Raw genomic sequence first — 18439 nt, forward strand, 5'->3', positions numbered from 1 at the left:
TCAGAAAAAGAATCTAATTAATCCAATAAAAGAAAGCATGTATTCTAACACTGTCTGTTGATAAATATAATTAAAAGTTTGAATTCAAAAGCAAATAGGAACCTCTGCAATATTAAGCCACGACTTTTACAATAAATCACATTAGGCCAGTGAAGGAGATGACAGCCTCCACAGATCTGGAAATTACAATGAGCCAGTCATAAGCAGTGCACCAGTCCTATCTACACACTTGAAAATGTGGTAGTAAAAAAAAAAAAAAAACAAAACTATAGAGAATTTAATTTTTTTAATTATAGATATGGTTGGTCCAAGGAATTAAAAACCGAATAACTGCAGCTATACCTGCTAAAACTTGTTGAAGTGAGTGTTACAAAAGAACTATTCAAAAGATAATGACAGGAATGTATCTACCAAAGATGATACATGCTTAGAATACAGCTATCAGCCAGAAATCTTCCTGTCTGAACAATGTATCATAACTACCTATTATACAGTTTCTTCTACTTAAGAAACATTTAATGCTTGGAAAACCATATTGAAACAGAACCGTAGATAAAAGTGCCTCTACTTTCTACAAGCAAATACTAGTAAAGTGGAACCCAGGGTTCAACCCAGACTACTGAAGCAGGTCTTTACGATCCTGTGGTCTGGTGCTGCCCCTGTGGCTATACTAGTTTTGGAGCAGTTTCCATGACAATTTCACTCTTTTAACATCATCCTTGTACTTCAAACATATTGTGGTTCTTCTGTTTCCGCCACAGTTGGTTTCTGAGGATTCCAGAAGTTATTCTGGGGAGTGGTAGGGAATATAATTTTCATGTTTAACCTCACGATTCCCTTCACATATTTTCATTACTTCTGTGGTATTCTGTAAACCAGTTAACCAGAGTTCCCAACCCGATTCATGTGTTGTGCCAGGAATATTTATATACATATTTGAACATTATCATGGCTGAGCTGGCCAGTATATGCAAAGTAACTAAAACAGTCCTTCAGAGGAAACTTAGCAGAGGATATTATATCAGATTTCAGCATCTTTCTTCTAATTTAAGCAAACCCATTAAAAAAAAACAGAACAAAAAATAAGAAGAAAAGATTACTAAATGTTGGCAAGAAAATATCCAAAATATGCCATGTGGTTTTATAATGACACATCATTTTCCTTTCTCCTGTTGTGTGATAGCTCACATAAAAGCAAAAGGGAAAAACAGCTGGTAATATAGGGGGAATGTTTGTAACTAAAACAATAAGTGGTGTTACAGGTGTAAGACCAAAGGACTGATAATTTTTTCCCCAAGTTCAGTTATAACAACTGTACATACCATTTGCAAAAGCAGCATTAAAATACACCATTCTGCATTACAATTAACTCCTATACTTGAGAAGGGGGAGGTGTGACAAATTAAGATTTATCCCTGCAGTGCTAAGCTGCTTTGCCAGTATCTTTTATCTGCAGAGGACACTAACAGTTGCTGGCAGAGGTTTTCTCCTTTTCACCCAGCATCAGACAATGTCAGCCCCAAACTGACTTGCAACTTCTCAGGAGAGACAGTAGCCCAGTGTATCCTCATCTTGGATTACAGATACCCTGCAGTTATTTATTCAGTATTGTGTCATTAGAAAAAAGAAAACAATGTTTACTTCTTAATTTACAAATTTATTTTGGTCACTTCATCTTAAAGTTAAGTCTTTATTCCAGCAATAAACACACCTTTATTCCAGATGACGTAAACTAATGCTTCCAAGAAATAATGATCTCAAGAAATAGGTTTTAATCAAACAATTGCTAATTCTAGCTGTACACTACAATTTCAAGACAACCAACAAGTGAGAACTGAAGGTCTCCAAATGCCTAATTTTTTCTTTTTTCCTGAAAATTACTATGCTGCCAAGTTGAAAATTGAAAATTCTATTTGCTCTTGGTAACTTTACAATTTGTGTGAATACAGGACTTAAGAATCCTCTGATACCTTTACTTGAGACGATTCTACATTATAATCTAGCTTCTAGTTATTTAATATCTCTAAGAATGCTTTATTTCACTTGAGATCTAAGAGCCAGTGCTTACTCCTGCTAACATCTTTCCCTAAGGAGACATTTGGAGTTGTAAAAGCTAACTCTAGCTTTCTGCAGATATACCACGGACTGTTTTAGCTTCCTGTCATCTTGCTTACTAGAACTTTATAGTGTACAGTCACAGATGTACATAGATCACACTAGATTTTTTTTACTGTTTCTTAATAAATTGGCTAGGTCAACCCACAGTTCCTCCTTTCGCTGCTCCTTGGAGTCAGGTTACAAAACAAAACTGGGATCTGCTCTGCCCAGAGCCTTTAGCCAGCTCAGCTGTAAGATGGCTACAGCTGTTCGCTGAGCCAGCACAGCTATTCATATGTAACAAAAGAACAACAACAAAGAAGCACATATCTGACTTGAGCATAGAAAATTCTGCCTTTCCCAACTGGAAATGAACAAGTCAACAAAATAATAAACAACAAAAATGACAACTACTTTGAAGTTCAAGAACCCTTCAACAAAGGCCTTCTGACACGTTACTAGGGAAACTACATAGTCATAGAGATGAAATGTGGCACAGCCATTAAATTAAAACAAAAAAAATCTTGGTGTCAAAAAAGTAAAGAATAGTATTAAAAGCTCTACATTTCATACAGCAGAAGGAAGGCATTAAAGACCTACACTAGGACAATTTATTTATTGTCGAAGATGATGGGACGTAACAGATGTAAGTTAAACTGTCATTTAAAGTGTATACATCTTACTAGCTGAAAAATATGGGCAGTTTGGGAAAAAGTTCTGTATAATTTGATACTGCAATGTGAACCACATTCATGACTTGCATTAAGCACACCTAAGTAGCCAGAGGAAAAAGATTAAATGAGACAAATGAAACAAGATGAAGCATTACCAGCCCATTTAATTCTCTGTCCTGCTAAAATGAACAATAAATAAAATATACTTCATATTTTAAAGGGAAAAGTGTAAGATACACAGGCAGTTTAGGATTCAGTATTTTACAAAAAAGACAGTTATAACAGTGGGAAATGAAACATGACTACATCAGTAACATATTAAAACTGGCAACAGTTCTTGCAAAACTATCAAAGCATATATTCTGTTTCTCCATGCATGTTCTAGTCTTGTAAGATGAAACTTCCCCTATTTCTGAAGTAACAAAAAAGGAAGTAGCTTTTGACAGCTTTCATAAAAAAGCTGTCCAACATTATCCCCGTTTTTTAAGTAAAATTGTTACAGAAAGCAGTTAATATTCTCTTTATGGTAATTCTAAAAAGAATGGGAAATTTAGAATTCTAGAGGGAAGTTACTACCTCCTTACGTACTCATCTTTAAAACAATATAACAGAAACCAACTGCAAAGACAGCAATAACCACCAAAGAAATCAGTGCAGTTATGCCAATGCCTTTCAGCTCTCTTCAACATAAGCTAGTTATTTTCAAGTAAGTTCTACAATGAACTTTATCAATCACAAAATTCGCTATGATGTTGTATGTGCTACTTTACACTTGTGCGTCACTGACTTGCCAGTAGTCTTCTTCTGAGTCTTAAGTAATAACCCCAAAGCTACATACCAACTCACAAAAAAGTGAAATCTTTCCACACGTGAGTTAGAAAGGTTGCCTTAAATACAGTTTATAATGACCTAAGCTATTTTTGTGCTGCAAGTATGACATCTCAAGAAATGGGAAAGCACCATCTGAATAAACATTTGGTATCCCTTGAAAACTGGCTACTCAATTGCCACAGAAATAGCATCTTGGGTTCTGTAAGTAAACTTCATTTGTATTCAGCACAGTAGTGGAACATGTTGCTTCTGATGCTGCCTTTCACATTAACTGGTTTGTAGGGGTAGCATGCTGCTGATGATAATCTTTTTCATATTATGATACAGTTTTTGCACTTGCTGTTTGCCACTTTACTGCAATTCATTCAGAATTTATTTAATATGCTAGTGATAAACACAAATGATCAAAGGAATAACTGCATTAATTGATAAAATTATTAAAACCAAATCATGATACTTTGACTGTCTTTCCAGAGTTTGATGCACACAATATGCAAAGGGAAAACAGTTGCTTTACTCATACTTTTGCAGCTTAACGAAATTGTGAGCTTCTATCAGTAAGAGATCTTCATGCAAAGTAGGAACAATGTTCTTCCAACATATAATAATCTTTCAACCTATCATAATAACATTAAACAGTTAAACAAACAAGATGTTCAAGAGGAAGTGCTGTTCTCATCTCTTAATAGTGTGGCAATGTTACTTTAAATGAAATTATGAAAGCTTTATTTTGCCGGTGTCCCCAAGAAGTGACAGCAATGAGCCTGCACCAGCACAGATGTTAAAAACGAAGTAGTTTTCTCTTTGACAAGATTTTTTCCCTTTCTCTTACTCCTCCTTTTCTGTCGTGTTTATTTTTTTATTCTTTTATTAGGCTGAAGGCTTTTTGAAGCCAAGGGCTATCTTTCGTAGTGTATTTATACAGGGAGAGGAAATGCAGAATTCCATTCCTCTGGGAAAATTATCTAGGCCATTTCTTACTTCAAAACACTGCTCACTCCAATTCAGTTTCTGTACTTTCCTCATATAGGTAAATTTGGTGCCAAATAAGAAGTCTTATAAATTTTTCATTCTTTTCTAGCAGTTGTATGTCATGCCTAAAGTATAAAAAAGAATTACCACCCGGAAAAAAACTGGGAGAACAAGCTTTTAGTATATTTCCAGTTAAAGATATGTATATATATGTGGTGGCCTATATATGTGGTCTGGGGTAATGGCTGGACTTGATGATCTTGAAGGTCTTTTCCAACCTAGTTGATTCTATGATTCCACATAACAAAATTCTTTTAGGATGAGTGCCAGTGATGCAAAGGGACAGAACTACTGGCCGATAACACCAGCAGCACCATTTAGCAAAACTGCCTTTTATCAGTACTGTTGCTAACAATAGATGATTTATACAACAGGTCTATTTTTCCCTTTGTTCTTACAAAACCACATTGATCTGACATACCTTAACAACTTCATGATATGCCACCCTGATGCTTCCTTTTTATACCTATTTAAGCCAATGCTGACATTGTCCTGTCATTTTACCCTTATATCAGCACTGCCACTTGTCTGGCCCTCCCGTGAGCTGATCTGGGAAGCCAAGGAGATTACATGTACAATCAGCTTTTGGGTGGCTTAGTTCCTTGAACCAGATCATCCTGGGGTTGGCAAGCACCAGAGCTGTCACAAGGAAGTAGGTGGGAAAGGGAACACACTGCCAGAACTCTGGCTGCATTGACTAGCACTATGAGAAACTGCTGTGGAAAACAGTCTTGGTAAAGACCAAGCCACTCATCATTCAAAAGTGCTTCTGTACTTACTAAAGCTATTGAAATGCACCACTTTTGAGAAGATGTGTTATTGACTGTTTCACTTAGTATCACAATTCCATACTGATTAAGTGCTTTCCAGAGAATCAGAAGAATCTTCTTCGTATTGCACTGCCTCAAGGTAAGGTCCCATGCCAGGCCACTAATAAAAACACTAAACACTAAGGAGTTATAACAGCATCAATAAACATTGAACCACCACATATACACAGACATCACAAATGGAAGAGTTAAGTTTGAACACTTGCTTATTTTTCTATTTTATTTTTAAATGTTAGGGGAAGTGTGTGGTTTGTTTTTTATTTAACTGCAACAAGCCAATTCAACAAACAACTTCTAGGGTTGTTGTTAAGCTGACCAGAACATCTATATTTACTACTGAAAGATAGGTTAAAGTTGTGCTATATACAAAAGCAGAGGAGGCATTTTCAGGTACCTCAGTTATCCTGTAAATCAATAGGAAACACTTGACATTTTTCTTGTTTATGATGATCCTTAAGCTTTCAGACTTCCCACCCAGAGAGCTAAAAAATAGCAGACAGTACTTCCTTCTTTCAGGTTACTTATAAACTTGGCTACTGCATTCACTTCACTACTAGTTAAAAACTACTTGGAAAGGGTGAAAGGATAAAAACAAGCTTGGCTTAACTTCAAGAGTACCCATTTCTCAACATTACTGGAATGATTTCAGTTTGCTTGGGGGATAATTCCTCTTCAAACTCTTCCAACCGTATTTCCCAGCAATGATCACAGTTTTCACAGTGCAATGCAGTTGCACAGTGGTTCTGACCCATGACTATCAAGCACCAAAAAATAGAACAGTTGCCTGAATGGTGAACTGAAAGATCTGTGGCATCCACAGAAGTTGAGCAAGTAAGAGAATGAGAGGACAATTAAAATCATTAAAGGGTCAAGCAGTTGTCTTATAAAAAGCAGACTAAAAAGGCTGGGCCTCTTCAGTTCAAACAGGAAAAGCTGAAGGTGGGGCAGGAACATGACTGAACTTTACAAAACGAAAAAGGGAGCATATGAATTGAGTAAAGCCTGCCTGAGACAAAGGCTGTGAAGGAGATGAGGGTTTACTGCAACATGCTAATTCTTGCTGAAGGACTCGGCTGACATTACCCCATTAAGGTTTTCCTGCCTTCTGATTACAGATTATTAACTCTTTTCCTGGTAAAGTACTGCTTAGATATAAAAGCGAAAAGTCATCTTCTATAATGAAAACTTAGACATGTACTAGAGAAAAGCTTTGGTTTCACAGCACAAGTCTGTGTCAAGGGAACCACCACCTACAAGATAAAGAATAAATTCCACTGCAAAAGGTCTTACCAAGTTATACTGTATCATTAACAAATTTATAGTAACTTCCCTCAGAATACTGTTCTCTGAATCATGGTTACAACTAAATACTTCTAGAGACAAAACCTAGTTCCTTAAAGTCCTTCTTAAACAAGAAAGTCCCAGAAAGATCTAAACTGTTCAATGAGATATGAATAAAGTTAAGGGACAGTCTTCTCCAATTCATTATCAAGCTAGATGAATACCAAAACGATTCTGCCTTAGCACTGGGATTCATCATTGCTTTCATACTAGGTAAAACTATTTCGATGTAGGCACAACCGAAGTTGTAGGATAATGGCTCTCCCCAAACCTTCAGACTGTACAGTTGCCCTTCCACTCTCTGCTTACCCTCTCATTTTGAGAAAGTGCATTAATGCAACTTCAGAAAAAATACTTTCTAAAAATAATAAATTTGCTTTATTTGTTATGGCCTCCTTCAGTTTCAGGTTTCTCTGAAACAACAACCAACAGATTATTTTTTAAGACTGACACCTTAAGGTAATAATCACTTAGTCCTCTGTAGTGAGAGAAGATTTAGCAAATTTTAAGTTCTAATCAATAAATTGATTTGGCTGTGTCGTGGTTTAAACCCAGTCAGGTAACTTGTTCACTCACTCTCCCCCTTACTTCCCTCGCCCTACTCCCAGAGGGACAGAGAGGAGAATCGAAAAGATCTTATTTTTTTCACTTTCATACTCTTCTCCATAGAAGAATCAGTAAAAAGTAAAAATCATATCACAGAATAGCATGCTTCAGGTAATTAGAACCTTCTTAAAGCCAGATTTTGGGTGGAACTCGGTTCAAACATGAATCTATGCTTGAACAATTTCTTCCTCTGGGCTATAGGTAATTAACTAAATAGAAAATGGCTCCAAAATATAAACATGGCTATGTAAAGGGGAAAATGTTTGTGTCTTTCTCTTAGCTTCCAAATCATCACTCATGCTTAGCTGTTTTACATTAACCTCTCTATATAAACACACGCAGTCTTACAGGATACTGCAAACCACTCTTAAGCTAAAAGAGTGAAAATAAACAAGAGAAATCCATGACTTCTAATATTGTAACTTGCTTTCACATATATTTAGAATTGCTGTAAGAGACATTATATCCTCCTGAAAATCAAATGTGATACTTTAAGGAGGTACATTAAGTATACAAAGAATCTTCCATTACTATTTTATTGTGGATTTTTCACTTTAGTTGCTGCTGCATGTACTTCAGTTGGTTTATATCATGAATGTAGAGCATATTCCACAGAAAATTTGAAATGCCAATGGAAAGTTAACATTTACATTAAAGCCTTCATTTTTGTTGAAGTATGAAGTAGCCTAGTACTTTTTATTGAATATTACTTCGCCAATTTTTATTGCCTGACACCCTCCAAACATATTCTGCAAATACTAAGTCTGCTTTCTCTCAAAAAAGATTCATTCCAATTTCTGAGGGGAAAAAAATGTGTTTCCACATAACATATTTGAGACATATTTGGCAGTTGAAATGTCTTTCAAGAATTCCATACTGTTATAAAGCCATTATAAGTGAATTAGAGGGATTGACAATATGTATTTTACATGGGTTTGGACAAAAATTATAAAACATCATTCATTTTTTTCATTCAGTCTGCTTTGTTTCATAACTTCAAATTTCTTGACTTTTCTGTCACTGAATGCTGACAACTGGAACAATCCAAACAGTGTCAGATGAAAACACAGCACAAGCATTGTATTTGAATAATTTGGAAACTACAGTGAAGTAAGACAATGGGCAAAAGAGGTGAGGCAATACGAATGTGCCAATTCCATGTATAATCTAATTAAAGATTATTGGGGGAGCACAAGGAAACAAAGACCAAAGCAGTATTCATAAACCACAATTCAGGAGAGGGTCTCAAGGAATGCACTTAAGATCTCAAACCAGATTGTTTAATTACATGATGCCTCTTTTTACACAGACACAACTGTCATTGAAGGAAAATGATGTTTATACCTCACGAGATTCTCAAAAGGTGGGTCATGGCCCATGGAAAACATAAGGCCTTCATAACTGCTTTCAGTTAAAAAACCACCCAAACTGGGAACTGTGGCATTTGCAAATACAAACAAAAAATAATTTCTTCAATGTTGTTTATGGGGTGGTCAAAATGAGAATTTGAGACACCACCAAAAGAAACTTGTGATGCACTGCTCTGCAACAATAGCATGTATTACTGCTTGGAGGATTGTATTACTGGAGGACTACCGCCTTGCCAAAGATTAAGTTCAAAAGGTTTAACCAATTTGTCTACAAAACCTGTTAAATAAAAAAAAAAAAAGGCAAAACCAAAACAGTAATACCACTATATTTTTTTAGCTCCTGTATCAGGATTACTTAACGTAATAGACTGCATCTTAGATATGAAGAATTATTTCATCAAATTAGAACAGCTTAAAAAAGCTTCACTCTGCAGTCTATTTGCCATTAAACAGTCACATTTAGTTTATACCTCAAATCTAAAGGTCTACTCTCCAGACAAGAAACCAGCAGTCCAAGCACTCACACAAATAGTTAGCTAAGAAACACGAAATATCACAAGACATGAAAACAAACAGGAACTTTTATAAAGATGGATAAATAAAATCACATGATTTCCTATTTACTTGAGGGTTTAAAACAGGTCATATAACCGTGCCCACACCTTGGAAAAGATGACTCCCTTACCAAGTAGTGATCATGAATATTCTATATTTATTCTCCACAATCATGTCTGCAGTTCAATTCTGAATGCAACAGACAAACAATACATTACTCATAAGTATTGTGATGGTGACTTTAAGCTAAGCAACTTAAAGGTGTCCAAAAAATGAGACACAAAACGTGCTATACTTCAGGGTATTTCCTTGCTACAGACAAAATGGAAAGAAGCCATTTAAACCAAGAAGATGATCTCAGTTTATGATCTACAGACAACTTTCTTGCACTACCTGTTTCCTCAGAAAACTTAGAGTGACAACAGGGTAAATAGCTTTGTGAAGCTTTCCCCTTGACACATTTGCCAGGGTTTAAACCAGTGATACAGCCTTTTCCTTAGCTGGTCTCCTCAACATTCTAAAACCACAACAGTGTGAAAAAAAAAAAAGGTAAGACTATAGTGTAACTCACCAAGCTGATCAGGAAGACCAAAATCGTTTGTCTTCTATGAAGAGTCACACATCTTTTCACCTAGACCATGCACAACAGCCCTAAAACACTCAGGCTACTCTTACAGAAATTTCTGTTCTTAACAAGCTTTACCTAAAGTTTTAGTTCCATTTACTTAGACTAAATATTTAAAATTGAACATTGCCATCTTAAATATTAGCATCTTGAGAGTAAATCGACTCCCTTCTCTCCTCTATCTACTAATGCCTCTATGGCTAAACAAAGCAACATAGCATTTAAGTGAGTATTATTAATTCAGATCTCCTGGGGACAACTGCACTACTTTACCACTCCAGTTTAATCAGAGGTCAACTTATACAGTCAATTATGAATGAAAATAGATTAGAACAAAATGTATTTAGTATACCAAACAATTTTAATCAAAATTGCCAGAAGTTCTGCACCGATTCATTTTTATCTATTAAAATTTAATTTAGGACACTTTCTCCTGCTTTGGCTTCCAAGTCTGGGCTATGGTAGAGTCATAAAACTTCAGTATTTGACTTCATTGAAAATTTTCAAACATGAACTTATGTTCCAACTAGCACTAAACATAAAGGATTTCAAATGAACTCAAGCAATATCCTTCCACAGGAAACTATCTTTTCTTACTGGAATGATTATGAGTTCCAACAGCTCTAACATTCTTCCAAAGAATTAGTGGAGCTAATGACACCAGGTAAATCAAAAGATAAAGAGCAGAGAAAAAACAGCTTATCAGTGCTTCAGCTTAGATATTAAGTGGTCAAAATCTACTCCTATGAGTGTTAAGTTACAGCTATAGAAGAAATCCACCCTAGCAAGCAGCATGAGATGTTAGTATCATTAAGATAACTTCAACTTGCAATATCCAACTGGAGGGATTATTTAAAACAGTGTGCTGTAAGGCCACAAAACCTACAAATTATGAATGCTCTGCCTGATTGTTTTCAGGTCAGACTAATTAAGTTTTTTCTAGGATTAGAAAATAAGTTATGATGTTAGTGATACACAAAAAGTACTTCTAAGTACCACCAACTGTGAGTCCACATTTTGGCATTTAAAGGAGCGAAGGACACTATCATTAAATTATGTAATTGGTCCAGTCTCATGAAATCAGTATTAAAAAAAAACCTATTTGTTTCTACCTGCTGTAGAAGACATAATGGCAAAACCAGGCTCTCCTGTAAGTCACATAGCTACATTATAGGTAGGATTGCTTTAAAAGCAGAAACAAAGGCCTAACTTATATGAAGCAAAATCATTAGTCTATTGGACTTGAAGAAACACTAATATCAAAAGTCCACTATCATTTCCCAGAGATGAATTTATATTGGCCACTACTATGAATATAAGTATATATGAATACTTAATATATTTATAGTTTTCAGAAGATAATGCATTTGGGTAATGCTGTTCACCATGATTATGGCTATCAGCTTTCACAACATCTTTTCTCTGAACCTAAAGAGAAAGCAGAACAGACTTTTTAACCAAGCATCAGTTAATTACTGAGAGTTAGAAAACTTGTCTTAGTGACTTTAAATGAAATACAAATATTTGATTTTCCAAATTCCCATGAGAATCTTGTATATATGATGCTTCCAAAAATCTTAGATGCAGGTAATAAATGGGATGCTATAAATGGGCAGAATATTCCAATTTAAACTAAGATGCATGAATACAATTCAAAACCAAACAAGTACAAGGGATTCCTGAATAGTAATTTGTTGGTTCCTATTAAAATGCATATATACTATACATTCCCTCTCTATACATATAGCCTATATAGATACCTTATGTAAGATACTGCCACATATATCCTGTCCTGGTAGAAAACTTAAAATGAGTGTGTACACATATACACAGATGGTACCTCTCACTAATTTCTTTGAAAAGTATCCTCTAGTGAAGGGCTCATAGATGACACCAACTAGACACTAGGAAAACGCCTTTCTGCAATTTAAGCGCTCTGACTACCAAAAAGGCTGAGAAATACAGTCCTGGCACTTCAAGAGATTAACTTAGGATGGTATCTGTATGATTAAGACTCTCAGACAGGAACTTTAGCATGAGCAGAAGAACAGATCAGGCTTTTTAAAGGTCTGTTTTCACACCATCTGGATATTAACTTCTGTGAATTTAGAAAGTAACTTAAAGCAGATGAAAGTCTAACACCTACTTATACTGATTTACCTTAAAGGAATGTTTACTATGTGCACTGAATTGATACTGGATACAATAGGGCAATATAACACAATAAAATAGCATAATATAATAAATGTAACTAACTTCTAAAGAAAACTTACTACTATTAACTTAAACACTAGGAGCCTATGATTTTTCAGGCAACTTAACCTGATCAAATCCAGAACTGCCAATCAAACTGTCTTTTGTTTTTTCTTTCACCAAAAGAAAAAAAAAAAGAGAAGAATATTTTGCAATCTAGCTGGTCACACTTCAAAGCTGAAAACAGCCTCCAACGTTAATACTGTGCTTCTTCAGCGGCTGTCAGAACCCTGGCAGTCCATTCAGTAATTCTAAATAATTCATGAAAGGCAATTAAAAGACATCAGAAAAAAAGTCTATCATCAGCAACCTTGAAATTCTCTTTACAAGGGCCATCACCTGATCCTGAAGTACTGCAAGGGCCTGTAAGTTGAAAAAGGATGGAAAACCACACTCGCCAAGAGCAAAAAGAAAACAGCCTAAAAGTGGCCTCACTGAAGAGGCTGAAAAGGGCTAGTAATGAAAAGTCCTACACAACCATAAACCTTTGGCATCAGTAGTCTGCAGTTACACAGCTCCTCTGATCACAACAGACTTGCCACAGCAGTTGAAACACTGAAGAGTATTTCTAAACATTACTTAGTGAATACAAATGTATGAACTGTCAGAGCTAAGAAAGCTTTAGGAAACTTAAACAGCTTCAAAGGAAATAAGCTTGTCAATTTGGCTATGTTATTAAAAAAACAAGCAAGACCCTTGTAGCTGGTTGGGAAGAAGGGGAGTAAATCACAAGTTTTCAGTACCCTTAAAGACATCTGGATACAAAACTAGTTATCACTAGACACAGCATTTTTTAATGCAAAAAATTTAATCAGGTAAGCTTCATAGTACTGACAGGATATTTTAAGAGTTGCGTTTGAGTTTTTATTTTAATATTTGATAGTCTGTCCAGAAGGAGAGTTACATAACTAAACCAAATACTTCTCTACAGGAAATCATAGCATGTAACCAATCTAACCTATTTTTTTTATTAGAAGCCCAAAGCATACAAAGCCTTACTTATCTGACAATCCCATTTGATCATGTATCTGCCAAAACTCAGTCACACACCAACTCCAAGGATCTTAAACAAAGGCAAATACAGTTTTGCCAAATCTGATACTGGGGTGTTGGGTTTTGTAGACAAACAAAAACCCCACCGCACATGTAAAATTAAACCACCACCCCACTTACATTACTTAGGCAAATTCTTTAAATGTTGACAGTTTTGTTCTAGTTTCCAGCTTAGATTCCAAAATTTGAGAAGGTATTGAACAGCTTTTCTTGCAGCGTTTCATCCAAGGAAGTGTAACCTACCACACCTTAGCTTTCAAAACAGTTTCTTGCCAAGCATGCTCAGATGCAGGAACACAAGTACAGTTAGTATCTATGCATAATCCTCCTCCTCAAACTAGATGGAAACAAAATGAGTGCTGCTGACTACATGCACTAGGAGACTTCTTTTTTTTTTTTAAATAGGATTTGTTTTTTCCCTAGGAATACTAGTCGTTTCTAATTTTCATGAGTGCGAGGTTCAACATGTTTACTAGTGTAACTCTATGTCATTCTGACTACTACAACTTTAAAAATAGGATTTAAACAAAATAAATCAATTTCATCAGTTAACACTGTCATTTCCCATACAGAAATAAATCTCAAAGTGAAAAATCATATCCAACTGGAAAAAACTGTTATGACACACAAAGCACACTGAAATGCAAGATTTGCCAGCTGTCTTGCTCAGATATCTTCCTCTACAGACTATGGCTTATACAGACATGTCTGCAGACAAACATGAAGTGAGAAGAGGTTTGAAGATGGGTGAGGAAATGCATATGGGGGAGAAGAACACATTTATTATTGTAGCTTTGAGGCTTCCCCAGTCATCTCTAAGGGACAGCATTTTATTCACCAACAAGGAATCAAAACTCCACTATGAAGTTTAAAGAACTTTTAATCATCTACAAGTGCCATGAGAGACATTATGTTTTTACAGTCACCAAGTTTTATGATAGAGCAACTTCAGACATATTTCCCTGTCTTTTTAATAAAAACCAAATCTCTTATCTTCCACACTAGCATGAGAACCACCATCTAGACTACAAATTACACGAACATAAACTAGATGCTCTTATAATAGGACACTGACAGAAATTTCTAGGATGAGAAAACACCCCACCTGGCATTCTGAACTGATTGTGACGCTTTTGCTCAAATTTACAAACAGGTAACACCACACTACAATAAAATCTAAAGTAGTTTCTAGCAAAAACAGCACAAGTTTTGAGTTTGCACATTTCATAACCTCTCAAGTGCAGTACTCTAAATAGAAATATTTCTTGACCTAATTAGCTCTCAGAGACACTTTAACTGCAATTCTTTCTCACACTATTTTTTTCCCAATCTCAAGAACCTGTTCCAGGGTCTCTGTTCACGTCAGTTCCCCAATTCTCTCATGTTTATCCTCCATGATGTTTTTTTCCACACTACCCCTAAATCAAATGTGGAGTGTTAATACCCTTTTAGAAAAAGGAAGAGTAGCTAAAGATTTGCCTGAAAGCTACAGCCTTGTCAAACACTAGCAGTGTTATAACTATGTCATTATGTTCTACTTTGCTTGATAAATTCTAGATAAGCATCCTTAAAAACACTACTTGTGCCAGTATACTTAGAGATAGAAAAGTCAAACACCTAAGAGAAGTAAGAAGATCCAATACAGGAATGCTGCCACGTAAAGCAAGCCAAGAGAACACAACTATTTAATTCAATCCCAGATGGAACAGGAGAGGAGAATGCCCATTAAAAGCAACGTGAGCTTGGCCCTATAAACTACTCACGAGGCACACAAGTCAATTTTCCTGTGCACGGGCTTCCTTCCGTACAGAAACTTAGGAAAATATTAAATAACTATGAAGGTCACACCTAAAATACAGTCTCTGTAATGTCAGAAGCCACGCTGCGTACACGAGTCCAAACCCAACAAAATACAGGAGAAGCGAGCGATTCCGCAACGGGCAGGGTGGAGCAGAAGGCGGGACGATGACCTAATAGGTCTTTTCTATCTTTAGTTTCCTGAGGCTCGGTGGACAAGAGGCGCCTGGATCAGGCTCTGCTTGTCCCCCAGCACCCGGGCACATTCCCCCGGTCGGGAGGACACAGCACCTACCGGCCTAACGAAGTTCTCCAGCCACCTGATGCTTACAACAGGTATCCCAAGGTGACAGCGCTTGCAGACAGGCAAGCTTTAGACAAGACTCAGAAGCGATACGCTGGTCATATTTTAGCAACGAGCCATACAAGCGGTTCGAGTTTCCTTCTTGCCCTTACCTTGAACACTTTACCGAAAGCACCATCTCCCAGCTCTCCTATAATCTCCCAGAACTCCTCAGGGTTCAAATCCCTCTTGACGTGCTCGTATTGTTTCTTCTTTTTCTCACCACCCAGCTTGAAGATCTTCCGAAAGTTGAAGAAAGACATCTTTGCTCCTGCCGAGGGAGGCCAGGCGCGGGCAGCAAGGGGCGGGCGGCTTCTGGGGGTGCCCCCTCAGCCCGCCGTCACCATCCGGGGCGGGCAGCGGGGGTCCTACGGGCGCGATCCCCGCGAGGGCCGAGGGCCGTCCTCACGCCGCCTGGGAACCCGTCGCCGCCGGGCGCTGAGAGGAAACAACCCCTCGGATCTCCCCGAAGGGGCCGGGTCGTCGACGGCAGCCGCAGCGGAGCTCTCCCACGGCGGTCTCAGCGGTCCCTTGCCTGCTCGGCCGGGCCGGTGACCATCGCGTCAGCAACAAGTGCCGGGCTCTCTCATCGGGACGGAGCCTGAGAAGAAGCGCGGCGAAGAGATCGCGGCTGGAAAGGGGCAGCGGGGCGCGGCGGACGCGGGAGCGGTCACCCAGCAGCCCGCCGAGGGCGCTCCCGCTTCAGAGGACGGGGCGGATGTAGGGTAGAGGAGGGGAGGGGAGGGGGCTGCCCCGCTCCGGAGTCCGGGCCGGTGTCCTACCGGAGCGTGGGCTGCGGGCCGGCAGAGCGGAGGGAGGCGGCTGTTCCCCGACGGTCGTCTCTGGGCTTGTCTCCCGGTCCCTGCCCGCCCTCTCGCAGAGCGCGGCCCGGGCGGCACCGTTTCCTGCGGGGCGGGGCCGGGCCGCACCTCCCTCCCCCGCCTCTCCTCCCCCCGCCGCTGCCGAGCGCGTGCGCGCGCCCCGTGCCCCCGCCTCTCTTCCCGCGCTCCCGGAACCGCCTCGCACCCCGGCTACCACCGCCGCCGACTGCCGCCACGACAGCGCACGCGCACCTCCTCCTCCGGCGCATGCGCGCGCGCCCTGGCGACAGCCGCGGTCTTCGCCCCCCTCCGCAAACGTTTAAGTCTCCGGCAAAGGTGGTGGGGGAAGAGGTGGGGCTCTGCGCTGCTCACGTGACGCGGCGTGAGCCAATAGGAGCGCGCTGAGGCCTCTGGCGGGTAAGTTGGTGCCTGGCTCCAAGATGGAGGAGGGTGGGCGCCTTCCGTCAGAGCTGGGCGGCACTACCCAGGGGTGCTGAGCTCTTGTTCGTTTGTGTTGCTTCTAGTTTTCTTTGGGAATAGGCTGCGTGTGCGTAGTTGGGTGCGGGGCGGGAGAGGAAAGTGACTCCTTCGTTCCCTTGTAACCATGGTGGGAGAAGCCCTTTATCCTCTGCTGAGTTGTTGATTCCCGAAGGACAGCCTGCCCTCTCTTATTTGTTCGTAGCTGTCCCTTGTAGGTCTCCTGTGGTAGAGGATAATGTTTCATAGGTAAGGGGACAGTTTCTTTTCTAGACTAGCAGAGTAGCTCAAGTTCCTCTTTTCAGCGCAAGCAGGGTGCCTCTTCCCCCACATTGCTTCCTTAAGGCCATGCTTGATGTGGTTCTGCGTAACCTGATCTAGTTGAAGATGTTGCTGCTTATTGCAGGGGGTTGGACTAGATGATCTTTGAAGATCCTTCCCATTCCAAACTATTCTGTGATTCCAAGTCTGAATGTGGGATTTGAAAGGGGAGCTAGCCAGGAGTGTTTTATTGGTGGGTGGTCTCTCCTGGAGGGTTTGATCTTGGGAATATTTATTTGAAGAAGATGTTAGTAGAATAAGACAATGTTGGAAGGCTTTATTTTGTTTGTGGGTTAGTGCTGTTCCTAGCTCTCCTACTTTGTCACAGCATTCAGTCCTAGCAGGGTGTGATGTTCATGTGCTGCCCATGTTTAGTATCTTGTGAGATTTAATCAGTGGGACAGGATTGAATTTCCTTATCTCACAACCTTTTCACAAGTGATTCTTTCATCAGCCTGAAGTATGATTGTATTTTAATAGTTGTGTTGTTTATATGCTACCGAATGTGTGGCATTTCTTCACATGAAAGCAAGAGTTGTTCCTTGTTGCCTGGATAAGGCACAACTAGTAGACATCTTAAAGACAAAGTTTAAGTTGTGATGGGAGGCAGGAAGTTGATCTTGCAGTTGTGGCAATGATGTGAGACCTAAGAGAGATCTGGCAATGAGACAGACATCCCGTGAAAGTCATGTAATGCTTTATCCTCGTATGAACCTGAATGCCTGCAGTTGCCGTTAATTTAAACTGCATTATAAGCTTCTAAAGGTCAAGCCTCTGGTGTTTATCATTCCTCAGTCCATTTTATTAGCTTGATAGTAGTTTGCTGAGTAGGGTAGTCCATGTGTAAGCTTAGTAATAATAGTGAGGTATTGAGATGCACCAGTTATGGGGATCATATGGCAACATCGACAGTCTCCTTGAAAGAAGCATGACTTGAAGGAACAGAAAGTCCTGGCCTGAGTTAATAAAGGGATTTCAGCAAAGGAGTAGTCTAATAGTACAGGTGTTTATAGTAATGAAGATTAGAAAGGCAGTTCAGAGGGAACTAAGAGCATAGCAGCACCCAGGAACTGAACTTTGCATTGTGTGTTAATGTTTTAGTCGAAGCATGCTGGGGTAGAAGCCTTTTAAGACTATTTTGGTGTTGTATATTGAGTAATTAGTGGTGCTAGTAATATTAGTAGTGTACAGGAACATGGTGTGCTAGGCACTGTACTGCCATAGAACAAGGAGGTGGCCCCTGACACAAGAAGTTTATGAATCAACAGTGTTGTGTCATGAGTTAATTTCTTTAATCTATGTAAAGTTAGTTTCAAGGGTACTATCCCTTCATTAATAGAGAGCGTTTCAAGTACTCTTGCTAACCTGATAGCAGTACTGATTTCTGTAATATCAGCATTTGTTTTTCAGAAA

General features: G+C 38.9%; 2 protein-coding genes across 4 annotated transcripts in view; one reads left to right on the forward strand and one right to left on the reverse strand.

Moving 5' to 3' along the window:
* The window catches only part of SLK (STE20 like kinase), a 48900-nt gene extending 32694 nt beyond the window's left edge, over positions 1-16206 (reverse strand). The window contains exon 1 of one of the 3 annotated variants that reach the window (XM_061458827.1): positions 15521-16206. In XM_061458827.1, the coding sequence (XP_061314811.1) occupies positions 15521-15670 (150 nt within the window). In that variant the 5' untranslated portion in view covers positions 15671-16206. The remainder of the gene's footprint in view (positions 1-15520) is intronic. The other 2 variants (XM_061458826.1, XM_061458828.1) reach the window with 2 other exon arrangements.
* A 459-nt stretch (positions 16207-16665) lies between these two features.
* Positions 16666-18439, forward strand: part of STN1 (STN1 subunit of CST complex) — a 44123-nt gene continuing 42349 nt past the window's right edge. Inside the window, exon 1 of the mRNA XM_061458830.1 lies at positions 16666-16718. The gene's annotated coding sequence lies outside the window, so the exon portion shown is untranslated. The remainder of the gene's footprint in view (positions 16719-18439) is intronic.

This window comes from Pezoporus flaviventris, unplaced genomic scaffold, assembly GCF_033815535.1.
Source record: "Pezoporus flaviventris isolate CSIRO_AGI_PZ_B2104156 unplaced genomic scaffold, CSIRO_AGI_Pfla_v1 ptg000029l, whole genome shotgun sequence".
NCBI classification, from domain to species: Eukaryota; Metazoa; Chordata; class Aves; order Psittaciformes; family Psittacidae; genus Pezoporus; species Pezoporus flaviventris.